Below are 14,853 nucleotides of genomic sequence, written 5' to 3'. Positions count from 1 at the left end.
TTGTATCTAGGGAGAGTGGTCACTACAGCCCTACCTCACCACATGCTTCTCGGGAAAAGAAACATGTATCACGAGAACACAAGATAAACACCAGACGGGCATATCAACCTTACACGCCTTATAGTGGGGAAAATCGTGCTAAAGGTTCCCATTTATACAAAAAGTGTGCTCCTTCAGCCACAGTCACACGTGAGAATCGCGTCTATAGCTAGGCTGTATCTCGTACCTATGACAGTTATACAGCAAACTCCTTGTGCAGCTTGAGCCAGGAGTTGCAGCAGAGAGATTACCATACACCATGTGATAACGTCTCACCCCAGTGGCAAGAACGACCGAGAGGATTTTACGGGCGCTTCTCAGGAGGATGCTTATGGTACTCTCAAGTTCAAACCAAACGACTACTCTTTTAGAGATATCATCTATGAAATCCATTAAGTAATCCCATCTGTCAAGCCACCAAGCAATGAGACAGGGGGTCCGGTGCTTATTGAACAGGCTGGTTATGAAAATCCTGTAGAAAAGCGTGAAGGGTTTCATACATTTCCTTATCCATCATTCACTGCAAATGTGGTTGCAAAAATGAATGCAGAGTTAAACGCCTCTACCAGTAGAGCCTTCAGCATTCCAAAGGGAGACAATGCTATAAAATTAACAATTGTCCATTCCCCACATCTCCTACCATTGATGATGATTATTTTGATGTGGTTAGACACCCTCGTACCAGGATGAATGTTTAGATGAACAAATTCAAAGCATTTGACAACGTTAATAATCAGATGATAAACAACATTAGAACTGGTTTGCAGCAGGCATCAGACATGTACTTCCCCCTGTTAACTGTGAGGAATTTGCTGGCCAACCTTGTGACACAAAACTTGAGAGGAATGTTTGAACAAGTTGGTTTCATTCATAGTGCGCTGGATGACAAATTGAAGATGCACGAAGATCTTCAAACTGCACAGGTGTGGATGTCCATACAATTCCTGCTTATTCAACGAAATCATCTTATTCAACAGGTTAGACACAATATCTCAGATCCACTAAGACAAAGTTTGATGTCTCAGTCAATATTGGCGCCCCAGTTCTTCAACGGCAGACTAACCTCTGTGATTGATGAGATTTCACACACCACCAATCAGACTATCTACTATCTCATTGGCATCTTAGCTTCATGAAAAGCAGTTGGCCGATACCCAGAGTCACACGGATCTGCCTAAGCGCAGACGAGTTATGTCGGGATGTGAGTCTTTTCGTGCCTCCACTGGGAAGAATTCATCCCATTCCAGACAAAGCCGAGGGAGACATGAGTCCCAAAGTAGCAGAGGTCGTGGTCTATCCTATACCAGAGGTAGAGGTAACCGCGGGCGTGACTCTCCAAGAATCTCTCCGCCAAATCCTGTCGACCATGCTATTTGAATGGACCTCGAATACCTGTTAACAAAGTTCATCTTATCTTGCTAATTCACTCACTTAACGCCTACCGCGGGACCAGTTGGCGATCCTCTGTCCCAAAACGCTGAAAATTACAGACGACCATTGGTTGATCGAAGTGGTAGAAGCAATACAACCCCCTCACAACCAGCTATTGGAACTACTATGGTTCGGCATCCAAATGTCATGCCAGGCATCCCTCTCATGTACCCTCCACCGTTACACCATGAATATACAGACGCATCAAGCGAAGGTTGGGGTGCACATTAGACGACATCACAATGTGGTCAAACCAAGACAAAAAAATTACACATAAATTGTCTGGATATGAGAGCTATTGTCCAAGCAATCAAGGACACTCTGATAGCTACAGACAACACCACGATGGTAACGTACATACAACATCAAGATCAGCACTTTCACTGAGATAGGTTACGCTTTTATTTGCCTTGGCAGACTCAGTGAGTTGCAGGATAGATGCACGGCACATACTGGGCAAAGTGAACATACTTGCAGACTACCTACCGTGGAAAAACAAGATTGTACCCACAGAATGGACTCTCCACCCCAAAGTATTCAAGTGGATAACCTCGACGTGGGATACTCCTCACCTGGATTTGTTTGCCACATGCTTAAACTATCGACTTCCTGTTTACGTCAGCCCAGTCCCAGATCCATTAGCCCTTCAGGTTGACACCCTATCCATAAGTTGGCAGGGGATGTTCGGGCCCAGCCCTCAACACCAAAATGGGGAAGCTCGGCATTAAGGGGCTAAAACAAGGACTGGTCGGCTCGAAGTCAGTAAACTGTGTCTGAGTGGGGTATTCATGTTAAACTGCAGCATGGTATCTCAGTGAGCTAGCACTATAAATCGGCATCAGTCCGGACTAGTACAAGCAGCCACACAAACACACACACGTACATGCACGTCGCTATATAAGTGCAATAATCTTGGACGCGACGTTAAACCCCATTTCACCTCACCCCACAGGGCCTCAACACATCCTCATTTTATGACCTCACCAAGAAAACAATTTTTTTCTTGTCTTTAGCCACCGTGGTGCGGATGAGTGAGTTACACACCCTTGACATCACCTGTGTCTGTTTTGAGCATGGTATGCAGGGAGTGGTACATCTTGGGCTGTGCTGGGTTTTTATAGCGAAAAATCAACTTCCAGGCCAACCTAATCGTTCCTTCACCATCCCACCAATCTCAACGGCATTGAAGTCGTCTTGTGACCAGTGCTTGCACTAGAAGTTTCCATCCGCTGCTCTGAAACTCAGCATGGTTCGCGGAAATGGTTATTCATTCCGATATCCTGTACGTCCATGACCAAAGTTAGTCGCAACACCATATCTCTACGGTTACACGCAGTCATCCTGCAGGCTTACGTGTTTGCTAAACTTGATCCATCAAGAGTGAACAATCCTCACGAGATCAGGGAGGTAGCCTCTACCATGGCACTGTACAGCAACTGTTCTATTAGTGCAATCATGGAAGGATGCTTTTAGAGATCCAACACAATTTTGGCAAGCCGTTATCTTCACGATGTGGTTCTTGAAAACATTGAAGACATTCATAATTTTGGCCCTTTGGTTGTAGCCCAGCAGGTTACCAACCCCCGACACAAAGAATGAACTCAACCTGTCCGCAGCCAGCTTTCCCTTCTCCCATAGCACTGTCTACGACACACCAGGTGAGAGGAATTTTTCAAGCTTTTTCGTCAGCTTTGACTTGGTAACACAGTACGTAAGAATTTAGCTTACGCTGTCTTCCATTTTACAAGTTTGTGTATATGGACGTATCCTCATTTCTTATATTATTGAACCAGCCCTACTGTCACAGTGTTTTTTATGCTTTTTCCGCTTTACGATCATTTGACAATTGTGTCTTCCTGCAAGGGTTTCGTTTGTTGAGATTTACCCTCCACCATACTGTCTGATACAGATGCGTTACGGAGTAATGCAGGATAAGTAAAAAATTTGTGGTAAAAACAAAATATTTGTTACATTTGTATACTTATCCTGCATTACTATGTCTAATGTGCCCTCCCATCGCTGTGCTACCTCTCTGCGAAGTTCAGATATCCACACTAGCACTGTCACGTGGGGTAGCTGTGGAGGGTGGAAGCCACACAACTTGGAAGGTGCAACCATTTCTGTAGCCAGGACCTCTTACAGCTCTGTCTCCTAGGTCAAGAAAATTGCCTTAGCAGCATTAATAATGCAGGATTAGTATTACAAATGTAAAAAATATTTAGATTTTACTTGCATTGCACACTCCTAGTAAATAAACTTTGAGGCAGTATCTATACACATTTCTGAACACTGATTGCTTACCCGTGATCTATGAAGATTTTGATATTACAAAGGGTGCATGTTAATTAATTTTTCCAACCTAAACAAACATAAAAAAACGGTGGAAGCAACTTGGATGTCATTATTTAGAAATACCCCGAATGGTTATAGTTTAATAAGAAAGAAGTACAGTGTTCCTGCTGGCTTTTGAAACTGCCAACCATGCTTGCGACTATGCTTGTCATAAGAGGCGCCTAAAGGGATCAGGTGGTCAGGCTCGCTGACTTGGTTTGATGCATGTCATCGATCCCAATTGCGTGGATTTATGCTCATGATGTCAATCACTGGATTCTCTGGTCCAGACTCGATTATTTACAGACCGCCGTCATACTGCTGGAATATTGCTGAGTGCGGGGTCAAAATTTAAAAAAAAAATGAAACTGCCAGTCACAGTGTACTGGCAACTCCCAATACCAGTCCCCTCTAAATATTTGTCAGTCCCAACTTTCAACAAATTTAAAAACGTATGTAAATGCCCTAGTTTTATTTCTTTCCACATCATGTTCAATGCATTGTCATCATCTCTGAAGTAACTTAGTTAAATCTACACGTCACTCACACAAAGATCAGTCACAATTTTCTCTCTTTTTTTCAAGTCACTTCAAAGATGTATTTAACTTGGAAGTTGTTTCCTTGCACTAAAAATAGACATGGGAAAATCCTGATGGTAACAGACAAGCTGGCTTGGTTCAACAAATATACTTATCATCCAAAACTGGCTCCCTGAGGAGATATCGCTTGGTCAACAAAGCATTGTGATGCAATTTCATTGTAGCGATATCTTCAATGGAGATAGCGCTTGATCTCACCAAAGCGATATCTCCTGTGGGAGCCAGTTTGGTAGGATTATTACCGGTACACAGGAACATTGAAGTATCCCCGCAGTGAAACCATTTTCGGATCTCTGATAGCATGTATAATATGATGACTGAGATTGATTACGATCCTTTTTCTGTGTTTCATAGCTTGATATTTAATAATGTCATATCAATAGACCTATAATATCAAAATAAATATTACATATTTGAGGTCGTAAATGAAACACTGGTTTGCCATTATATGGTTATTGTATACTATCAACTATTGGGGGGTAAACTGAAGAAGAAGATAAAGTTATTAATATCCCTAGCCCTTTTTAATATGTGCATTAATCAAACATTGTTTATGTCCTATATATAGAGAATCTCACCGGAGTATCTTTTGATATCGAATATATCAACACAAGTTGATAAATGTGGGAAAACTCTGAGGCTTGCCGAGAGTTGATATATTTGAAATCAAAAGATATGTGGGTGAGATTTTATTTATCATCCATCATCATTCTTCCAACTTTTTCAGTTTTTAGACAGTAATATATATATTAAGCAGTGTCTTAAGTGTAAAAAGGACTGCTAACAGCTTCAGTAGCAGAGCCATTCATGATGTCATTTGATTGTGGTGTCATGGTAACCAATGACATCACAATGGTCTGCAAAGCATTGTGATGCATTATTCCCGAATAGCACAAGGCTCATGAATAAATATTGTATGGTGTATGAGTTATGCTCTGGAACTGAAACACACGTTTCTGCATCCCCTGGAAAACTTATTTTGGGCGGGGCATAATCAACAAACCATTAAAGTAAACATGTATGTACAGTCAAGTCTCGTTAATCCAACACTCGTTAATCCGACACTCGGCTTTATGCGACACAAATGATGGGAACCGATTGATTCAGCGCTATTTAGTCCCGTTAATCCGACATTCTCGCACTCTGACTCCGACACACCTAATTTGCAACGAATTACCGAAATCACTCATTAATCAGTCTCGTTAATCTGACACAGTGGTCAGCGTAATCCGTGGTCATCTGCCCGCGAGTACACAACCCCGTGTTTTGACACGCACTGGCTGCAGAGATTAACTTAAACAATTAACAGGAAAAGCTATTCAAACCTGTATGTACAAAGCTATACAAATGTAGTTTACAGATTGAAGCCAGATAAATGTGCAAGGAATGAATGAATAAACAACATAACAATATAAATATTTCGTTTTTAATGATTTTATTACAAGGTACACACGGTTATTATCTGTCGTGAAGATGTCCGATTTTCGATCATAAATCACTTAATTTCGTTAATCCGACATACTCGTTAATCCGACACAATCATGTGCAACCAACGATGTCGGATTAACGACACTTGACTGTACTTTAGCATTCAGCAAATACATGTACTCATTTGTTTTGCAACAATGATGTTCACTTCATATACTGAAAACAGCAACAACACAAATTTCTCAGGCAACTAAGTTGCATATATTACAACAATTACTACTCTCTTGTTGTCTTCAGTGTTTCCTGATATAATCCTACACCTGTTTATTTGTCGTTGATTGGTTGTTTAGTATGTAACTCCATGGAGTTTGTTTAGTATGTAATGTAACTCAATGGAATTTGTTTAGTATGTAATGTAACTCAATGGAGTTTGTTTAGTATGTAACTCAATGGAGTTTGTTTAGTATGTAACTCAATGGAATTTGTTTAGTATGTAATGTAACTCAATGGAGTTTGTTTAGTATGTAACTCCATGGAGTTTGTTTAGTATGTAATGTAACTCAATGGAGTTTGTTTAGTATGTAACTCAATGGAGTTTGTTTAGTATGTAATGTAACTCAATTGAGTTTGTTTAGTATGTAACTCAATGGAGTTTGTTTAGTATGTAATGTAACTCAATTGAGTTTGTTTAGTATGTAACTCAATGGAGTTTGTTTAGTATGTAATGTAGTGAGTGAGTTGGGTTTAACGCCGCTTTTAACAGTATTCCAGTTATATCGTGGCATGTCAGCTTAATGTGGGATGAAAGCCCGAAGTGATGCAGGTCTCAGACGTTTACAACTTCGGTGAAACCCACGAGCACAGGTATGGTGCTGACAAACCTAGAAACATAATCGGGGCGAACCGGGATTAAAACCCACAAGCCCAGTGTATTCATGTTGTAGAATTTACCTTGCCCAGTGTATTCATGTTGTAGAATCTACCTTGCCCAGTGTATTCATGTTGTGGAATCTACTTTGCCCAGTGTATTCATGTTGTAGAATCTACCTTACTCAGAGTATTCATGTTGTAGAATCTACGTTGCCCAGTGTATTCATGTTGTGGAATCTACCTTGCCCAGTGTATTCATGTTGTAGAATTTACCTTGCCCAGTGTATTCATGTTGTAGAATCTACCTTGCCCAGTGTATTCATGTTGTAGAATCTACGTTGCCCAGTGTATTCATGTTGTAGAATCTACGTTGCCCAGTGTATTCATGTTGTAGAATCTGCCTTGCCCAGTGTATTCATGTTGTAGAATCTACCTTGCCCAGTGTATTCATGTTGTAGAATCTACCTTGCCAGGTGTATTCATGTTGTGGAGTCTACCTTGCCCAGTGCATTCATGTTGTGGAATCTACTTTTCCCAGTGTATTCATGTTGTAAAATTTACCTTGCCGAGCATATTCATGTTGTAGAATCTACCTTGCCCAGTGTATTCATGTTGTGGAATCTACTTTGCCCAATGTATTCATGTTGTAGAATCTACTTTGCCCAGTGCATTCATGTTGTAGAATCTATTTTGCCCAGTGCATTCATGTTGTAGAATCTACCTTGCCCAGTGTATTCATGTTGTAGAATCTACCTTGCCCAGTGTATTCATGTTGTAGAATCTACCTTGCCCAGTGTATTCATGTTGTGGAATCTACCTTGCCCAGTGTATTCATGTTGTAGAATCTACCTTGCCCAGTGTATTCACGTTGTGGAATCTACCTTGCCCAGTGTATTCATGTTGTGGAATCTACCTTGCCCAGTGTTTTCATGTTGTAGAATCTACCTTGCCCAGTGTATTCATGTTGGGGAATCTATCTTGCCCACTGTATTCATGTTGTAGAATCTACCTTGCCCAGTGTATTCATGTTGTATAATTTACCTTGCCCAGTGTATTCATGTTGTAGAATCTACTTTTCCCAGTGTATTCATGTTGTAGAATCTACGTTACCCAGTGTATTCATGTTGTAGAATCTACCTCGCCCAGTGTATTCATGTTGTAGAATCTACCTTCCCAGTGTATTCATGTTGTGGAATCTACCTTGACCAGAGTATTCATGTTGTAAAATCTACCTTGCCCAGTGTATTCATGTTGTAGAATCTACCTTGCCCAGTGTATTCATGTTGTAGAATCTACGTTGCCCAGTGTATTCATGTTGTAGAATCTACCTTGCCCAGTGTATTCATGTTGTAGAATCTACCTTGCCCAGTGTATTCATGTTGTGGAATCTACCTTGACCAGAGTATTCATGTTGTAAAATCTACCTTGCCCAGTGTATTCATGTTGTAGAATCTACCTTGCCCAGTGTATTCATGTTGTAGAATCTACCTTGCCCAGTGTATTCATGTTGTAGAATCTACCTTGCCCAGTGTATTCATGTTGTAGAATCTACCTTGCCCAGTGTATTCATGTTGTAGAATCTACCTTGCCCAGTGTATTCATGTTGTAAAATCTACCTTGCCCAGTGTATTCATGTTGTAGAATCTACCTTGCCCAGTGTATTCATGTTGTGGAATCTACCTTGCCCAGTGTATTCATGTTGTAGAATCTACGTTGCCTAGTGTATTCATGTTGTAGAATCTACCTTGCCTAGTGTATTCATGTTGTAGAGTTTACCTTGCCCAGTGTATTCATGTTGTAGAATCTACGTTACCCAGTGTATTCATGTTGTAGAATCTACCTTGCCCAGTGTATTCATGTTGTAGAATTTACCTTGCCCAGTGTATTCATGTTGTAGAATCTACCTTGCCCAGTGTATTCATGTTGTGGAATCTACCTTGCCCAGTGTATTCATGTTGTAGAATCTACCTTGCCTAGTGTATTCATGTTTTAGAATCTACCTTGCCCAGTGTATTCATGTTGTAGAATCTACCTTGCCCAGTGTATTCATGTTGTAGAATCTACCTTGCCCAGTGCATTCATGTTGTAGAATCTACCTTGTCCAGTGTATTCATGTTGTAGAATCTACCTTGCCCAGTGTATTCATGTTGTAGAATCTACGTTGCCCAGAGTATTCATGTTGTGGAATCTACCTTGCCCAGTGTATTCATATAGTAGAATCTACCTTGCCCAGTGTATTCATGTTGTGGAATCTACGTTACCCAGTGTATTCATGTTGTGGAATCTACCTTGCCCAGTGTATTCATGTTGTAGAATCTACCTTGCCCAGTGTATTCATGTTTTAGAATCTACCTTGCCCAGTGTATACATGTTGTAGAATCTACCTTGCCCTGTGTATTCATGTTGTAGAATCTACCTTGCCCAGTGTATTCATGTTGTAAAATCTACGTTGCCCAGTGTATTCATGTTGTAGAATCTACCTTGCCCAGTGAATACATGTTTTAGAATCTACCTTGCCCAGTGTATACATGTTGTGGAATCTACATTGCCCAGTGCATTCATGTATCAGTGTTGTTGTATCCAGGAGATGTGTCTTGATCTGGTCATGGGATCCAGTTTGCCCTAAATTTGATCAGCACCATGAGCCTGTTCATGGGTCCAAGAATGGTCCACAGTTTCTGTCACTTGTTCATGCTTGTTATTCTTGTCATTCATAATAGGTGCAGACACAATAGGGATAAATAACCTAGACTTTCAATGAGGCATTTTGTGTTCATTTCAATATATGCCTGAATTTGTTTATCTCTTTGGTGTTCCAGCATTCAGCCGAATCAGGAAACAAGGAAGAAACAGCTGGAAGCATGGTGTACCCTTATTCTAAGCTACCATCGCCACATCAAGAATTACAGTCTAGATGTCACAGAGGCACAGAATTCTCCACTCTTCTATAACAAGTCAATTGACAGTATCCTTTGTTGCATTATTTAACACCTGGGGCGGTCGGGTAGCCTAGACGTGTTGGTTCGATTCCCAACATGGGTACAATGTGTGAGACCCATTTCTGGTGTCCCCCGCCATGATATTGCTGTAATATTGCTAAAAGCAACGTAAAACCATACTCACTCACTCACTCACTCACTTATTTAACACCTAGGTCCACTTGCACAGAACAATCTTAGTATCAATCAATCTTAGGCGCCTACAATCAACTTTACAATCACCATACAATTGTCCTATTCCACTTGCACAAACTGATTTTAGTGAGATTGTAAGATTGCTTGGATTTAAGATTGCGATATTAGCTTAGATTAAAATCTTCAATATGTTAAACTCGACTCCTGTCTACAGTTGTTTGCCATTTTGCTGCGCATACAATAAGTGGACTGGTTACAACACACAACACACACCTTGCAAGTTTTAAGAAAGGTCCACATTATTTGAAGGTACGATTACCAGAATGGTGGTATATATTTTTGTCAGACTTGATACTGTCATGATTTAGGAATTGTTTGATATTGCACCTAGAGAAATACCTACTCATGTTTTTTAAGGTATTGAAATACCAGAAATTACATTCATAAACTTTGCTCCAGATTTAGTGACATAGTTATTATGAAAATTAAGATAAAAAAATATAATATTCCCTTATGACATAACATGTCAATGTATGGTCTTCATATATTTAGGGGGGGCACAGGTGGTCCAGTCGTCTAAGGCGCAGCGATTCGCTGTGCAGGGTTACGTCCATTGGGCACGCCCGAAACCTATGATTGTGGGTTTGAATCCCGGTTCGCCCCGATTATGTTTCTAGGTTTGTCAGCGCCATACCCACTCTCGTGAGTTTCACCGAAGTGGTAAACGTCTGAGACCTGCATCACTTGGGGCTTTCCTCCCACATTAAGCTGACACGCTGCGATATAACTGCAAAACTGTTAAAAGCGTTGTTAAACCCAACTCACTCACACTCATATATTTATGGGAGCTTTTTGTAAAATCCTAAATGTATCCTTCATATTTTTGTGTTTCTACTATAACAAAGGATGTTATGACTACCTTTTCAAAACACAGAAAGAAGGGGGCTTCAAGAAAGCATGGATGGAAATAAGAATAATAAATAATATTTTGAAAAAGCAGTTGTTTAATATATATTCACTGCATATTAATGATATTGATATTTATTTTTAAAAGTGTGAATTTTACTTTTGCTAATCATGGGATATTTTACACAAATTTCAAATGTCTCGTCATGTGTATTTGCTTGTTTGATGAATATTATTCTATTTTCAATTCATATATGAAAACTGCGTGTCCTCATCCCAATCGATTTTTAGATTCAAACATGTATGATTTTGCACTCTATCGTGTACTTATTTGAAGATTAATTTAATGATAAACTGAAGACAAAATAACTGACACGAGTGTGACCCAAAAGAAAGGTGGATCTCAGCGATTCTACAACATAAATACACTGTGCAAGGTAGATTCTACAACATGAATACACTGGGCAAGGTAGATTCTACAACATGAATACACTGGGAAAAGTACATTCTACAACATGAATACACTTGGCAAGGTAGATTCTACAACATGAATACACTGGGCAAGGTAGATTCTACAACATGAATACACTGGGCAAGGTAGATTCCACAACATGAATACACTGGGCAAGGTAGATTCTACAACATGAATACACTGGGCAAGGCAGATTCTACAACATGAATACACTGGGCAAGGTAGATTCTACAACATGAATACACTGGGCAAGGTAGATTCTACAACATGAATGCACTGGGAAAAGTAGATTCCACAACATGAATATGCTCGGCAAGGTAGATTCTACAACATGAATACACCTGGCAAGGTAGATTCTACAACATGAATACACTGGGCAAGGTAGATTCCACAACATGAATACACTGGGCAAGGTAGATTCTACAACATGAATACACTGGGCAAGGCAGATTCTACAACATGAATACACTGGGCAAGGTAGATTCTACAACATGAATTCACTGGGCAACGTAGATTCTACAACATGAATACACTGGGCAAGGTAGATTCTAAAACATGAATACACTGGGCAAGGTTGATTCTAAAACATGAATATACTGGTCAAGGTAGATTCTACAACATGAATACACTGGGCAAGGTAGATTCTACAACATGAATGCACTGGGCAAGGTAGATTCTACAACATGAATATGCTCGGCAACGTAGATTCTAAAACATGAATACACTGGGCAAGGTAGATTCTACAACATGAATATGCTCGGCAAGGTAGATTCTAAAACATGAAAACACTGGGCGAGGTAGATTCTACAACATGAATACACTGGGCAAGGTAGATTCTAAAACATGAAAACACTGGGCAAGGTAGATTCTACAACATGAATATGCTCGGCAAAGTAGATTCTACAACATGAATACACTGGGCAAAGTAGATTCTACAACATGAATACACTGGGCAAGGTAGATTCCACAACATGAATACACTGGGCAAAGTAGATTCTACAACATGAATACACTGGGCAAGGTAGATTCCACAACATGAATACACTGGGCAAGGTAGATTCTAAAACATGAATACACTGGGCAAAGTAGATTCCACAACATGAATATGCTCGGCAAAGTAGATTCTACAACATGAATACACTGGGCAAAGTAGATTCTACAACATGAATACACTGGGCAAGGTAGATTCTACAACATGAATACACTGGGCAAGGTAGATTCTACAATATGAATACACTGGGCAATGTAGATTTTACAACATGAATACACTGGGCAAGGTAGATTCTAAAACATGAATACACTGGGCAAGGTTGATTCTAAAACATGAATATACTGGTCAAGGTAGATTCTACTACATGAATACACTGGGCAACGTAGATTCTACAACATGAATACACTGGGCAAGGTAGATTCCACAACATGAATACACTGGGCAAGGTAGATTCCACAACATGAATACACTGGGCAAAGTAGATTCCACAACATGAATACACTGGGCAAGGTAGATTCTAAAACATGAATACACTGGGCAAAGTAGATTCCACAACATGAATACACTGGGCAAGGTAGATTCTAAAACATGAATACACTGGGCAAAGTAGATTCCACAACATGAATACACTGGGCAAAGTAGATTCTAAAACATGAATACACTGGGCAAAGTAGATTCTACAATATTTATAACAAAATATAGAGGCAGTGTTTGAATGTTAGACGCATTATTGATTACTTACTTACTTACGTTTTGAGATTTAACGTGCGCTTTCCGACTGGAGCGTATTTCGCACACGGGCCCGGTCGGGCCATTTAGCGTGGTTTTGAAGGGAAAATAAAGGTGTTGCAACCAGAGGGGGGTTTTAGTGGTTGCTTATATAAGTTTTGGAGATTTTGAAATTTGGAATGCATGCCTAGGGGTGTGGTAGTGTACTAAGGGAGTGTGTTGGTGTGTGTTTGTTTGTTCATGTGGTGTGGTTGAGTGTTTTTAGATGCGGATCATTAGATTGGTTTTAGTTAAGTATACGCCTAGTGCTTTAAATTTTTCTATATTGTTATGTGGATTTAGGATTGATTCTAGGGTTATGGCTTTATCTAGTTTTAGATTTGTTTGGAGTGTTGCTCGGTGGGTTTGGTAGTGCGTGCAGTGTAAGAGTGCATGTTCTATTGTTTCCAGGTGTGGGCAGTGTGGGCATTTTCCGGTTGCGTGTTTTTTGATTTTTAGGAGTTGACTGTTTAGTTTAGTGTGACCTGTTTGGAGTTTGGTGATTATTCTATCAATTTTCTTGGATGGATGGAGGATTTTAGGTTTGGTTAGAGGTTTTTTGAGGATTTTGATTATCTGTGTGTTTGTTTTTAGGTATGTCTTATGCCATTTTTGGGTGATTTTACGTTTGTTAATGCTTTTGATCTCTGCTTTAGATATTGGTAGATTAAGGCTTATTTCAGGAATTTTGAGGGATTTTTTGGCGGCTTGATCGGCGTTTTCGTTTCCATATATTCCTACGTGGGCTGGGATCCAGATAAATGCTATTTGTTTGCCTGCCTCTGTTAAGTTATTTGCGCTTTTGAGTATTTGGTTAATGAGTTTAGGGCGTTTTTTGGTGTTTTTATTTTGGAGGGCCTGTAGTCCACTTAGTGAGTCTGTGAGTATTAGGATTTTTTTATGTTTTTTAGCATGTTGGTTATGGAGGGCGGATGCTATGCCCATTAACTCTGCAGTGAAGATGGATTGGTTGTTTGGGAGTCGATAAGATTGAGTGTTCCTATTTGGTTGTGCTATGTGGACTCCGAAACCAGTGCGATTTGTGATCGGATCGGAAGATCCGTCTGTGTAGATGTGGCACCAATTTGGCCAGTTTTCGTGTATGTAAGCTTGTGTGGTGGATTTAGCTATGTTTGGATCGGTTTGTTTGTTTATTGAGTTTGCCAGAGATGTGTCTATTTTGGGGATTTTTAGTTTTGGGGTAAATATATTTGATGGTTTGCAGTTTTGTTGGAGGTTATCTATTTGGTTTTCCTTTAGGTAGTTGAAAATTCGTTGAGATATTGGAGTAAGCATTATTGATGTTTATTCATGTATTCATGTATTACAGTCCCTAACTTGCACGCCATTTTGTCAAGTTTATTCAGAACTAAAATGATCCTAGCTATTTAAGACTGGTCGGGACCTATTGTAAGTTTCAATTGTACCTTACAATGATCTTAGCCTACAATCACTTTGTGCAAGTGGATGGTGATTGTAGCCGTAGCCCAAGATTGCGATCTTAAGGATTTACAGTAATTGTAGTGCTTAGATTGTTCTGTGCAAGTGGACCCTGATCATTATACACGGTCAGGTTAATTATATGAATCCTTGAGACATTGTCAAGAAGTACAATACTTCTAGATCTGCTTTGTTGGGTAAAAACAAAGCAGTCACAAGAACATTGTCTGAGGACATGTTGCAGAACTGTTCCTACTTTAGTGGTTATGTGTTTTCAGTGTTTGTTTGTTTTAGATGTTGCTTAGACATCTCAGGGATATCCTGTCATGTACCGGTTAACCTCTTTTATAGCCTTGGGAATTTTGATGACTGATCATTATGTCATGCCAAGTGTAAGTGTCAGGGTCATCTTCAAGGTCATAGCACCCCTTACAGTTTGTTTGC

At 39.9% G+C, this 14,853-nt stretch overlaps 1 protein-coding gene across 1 annotated transcript in view; it reads left to right on the top strand.

The window, feature by feature from the left end:
• Positions 1-14,853, top strand: part of LOC139473498 (vacuolar protein-sorting-associated protein 25-like) — a 37,754-nt gene that overhangs the window by 4,233 nt on the left and 18,668 nt on the right. Inside the window, exon 2 of the mRNA XM_071256118.1 lies at positions 9,518-9,663. Within this exon, the coding sequence (XP_071112219.1) occupies positions 9,518-9,663 (146 nt within the window). The remainder of the gene's footprint in view (positions 1-9,517; positions 9,664-14,853) is intronic.

The sequence above is a fragment of the Haliotis cracherodii genome, unplaced genomic scaffold (assembly GCF_022045235.1).
Source record: "Haliotis cracherodii isolate W230 unplaced genomic scaffold, xgHalCrac1.p SCAF_29, whole genome shotgun sequence".
NCBI lineage: Eukaryota > Metazoa > Mollusca > Gastropoda > Lepetellida > Haliotidae > Haliotis > Haliotis cracherodii.
This window is presented reverse-complemented; position numbering and strand designations above follow the sequence as displayed.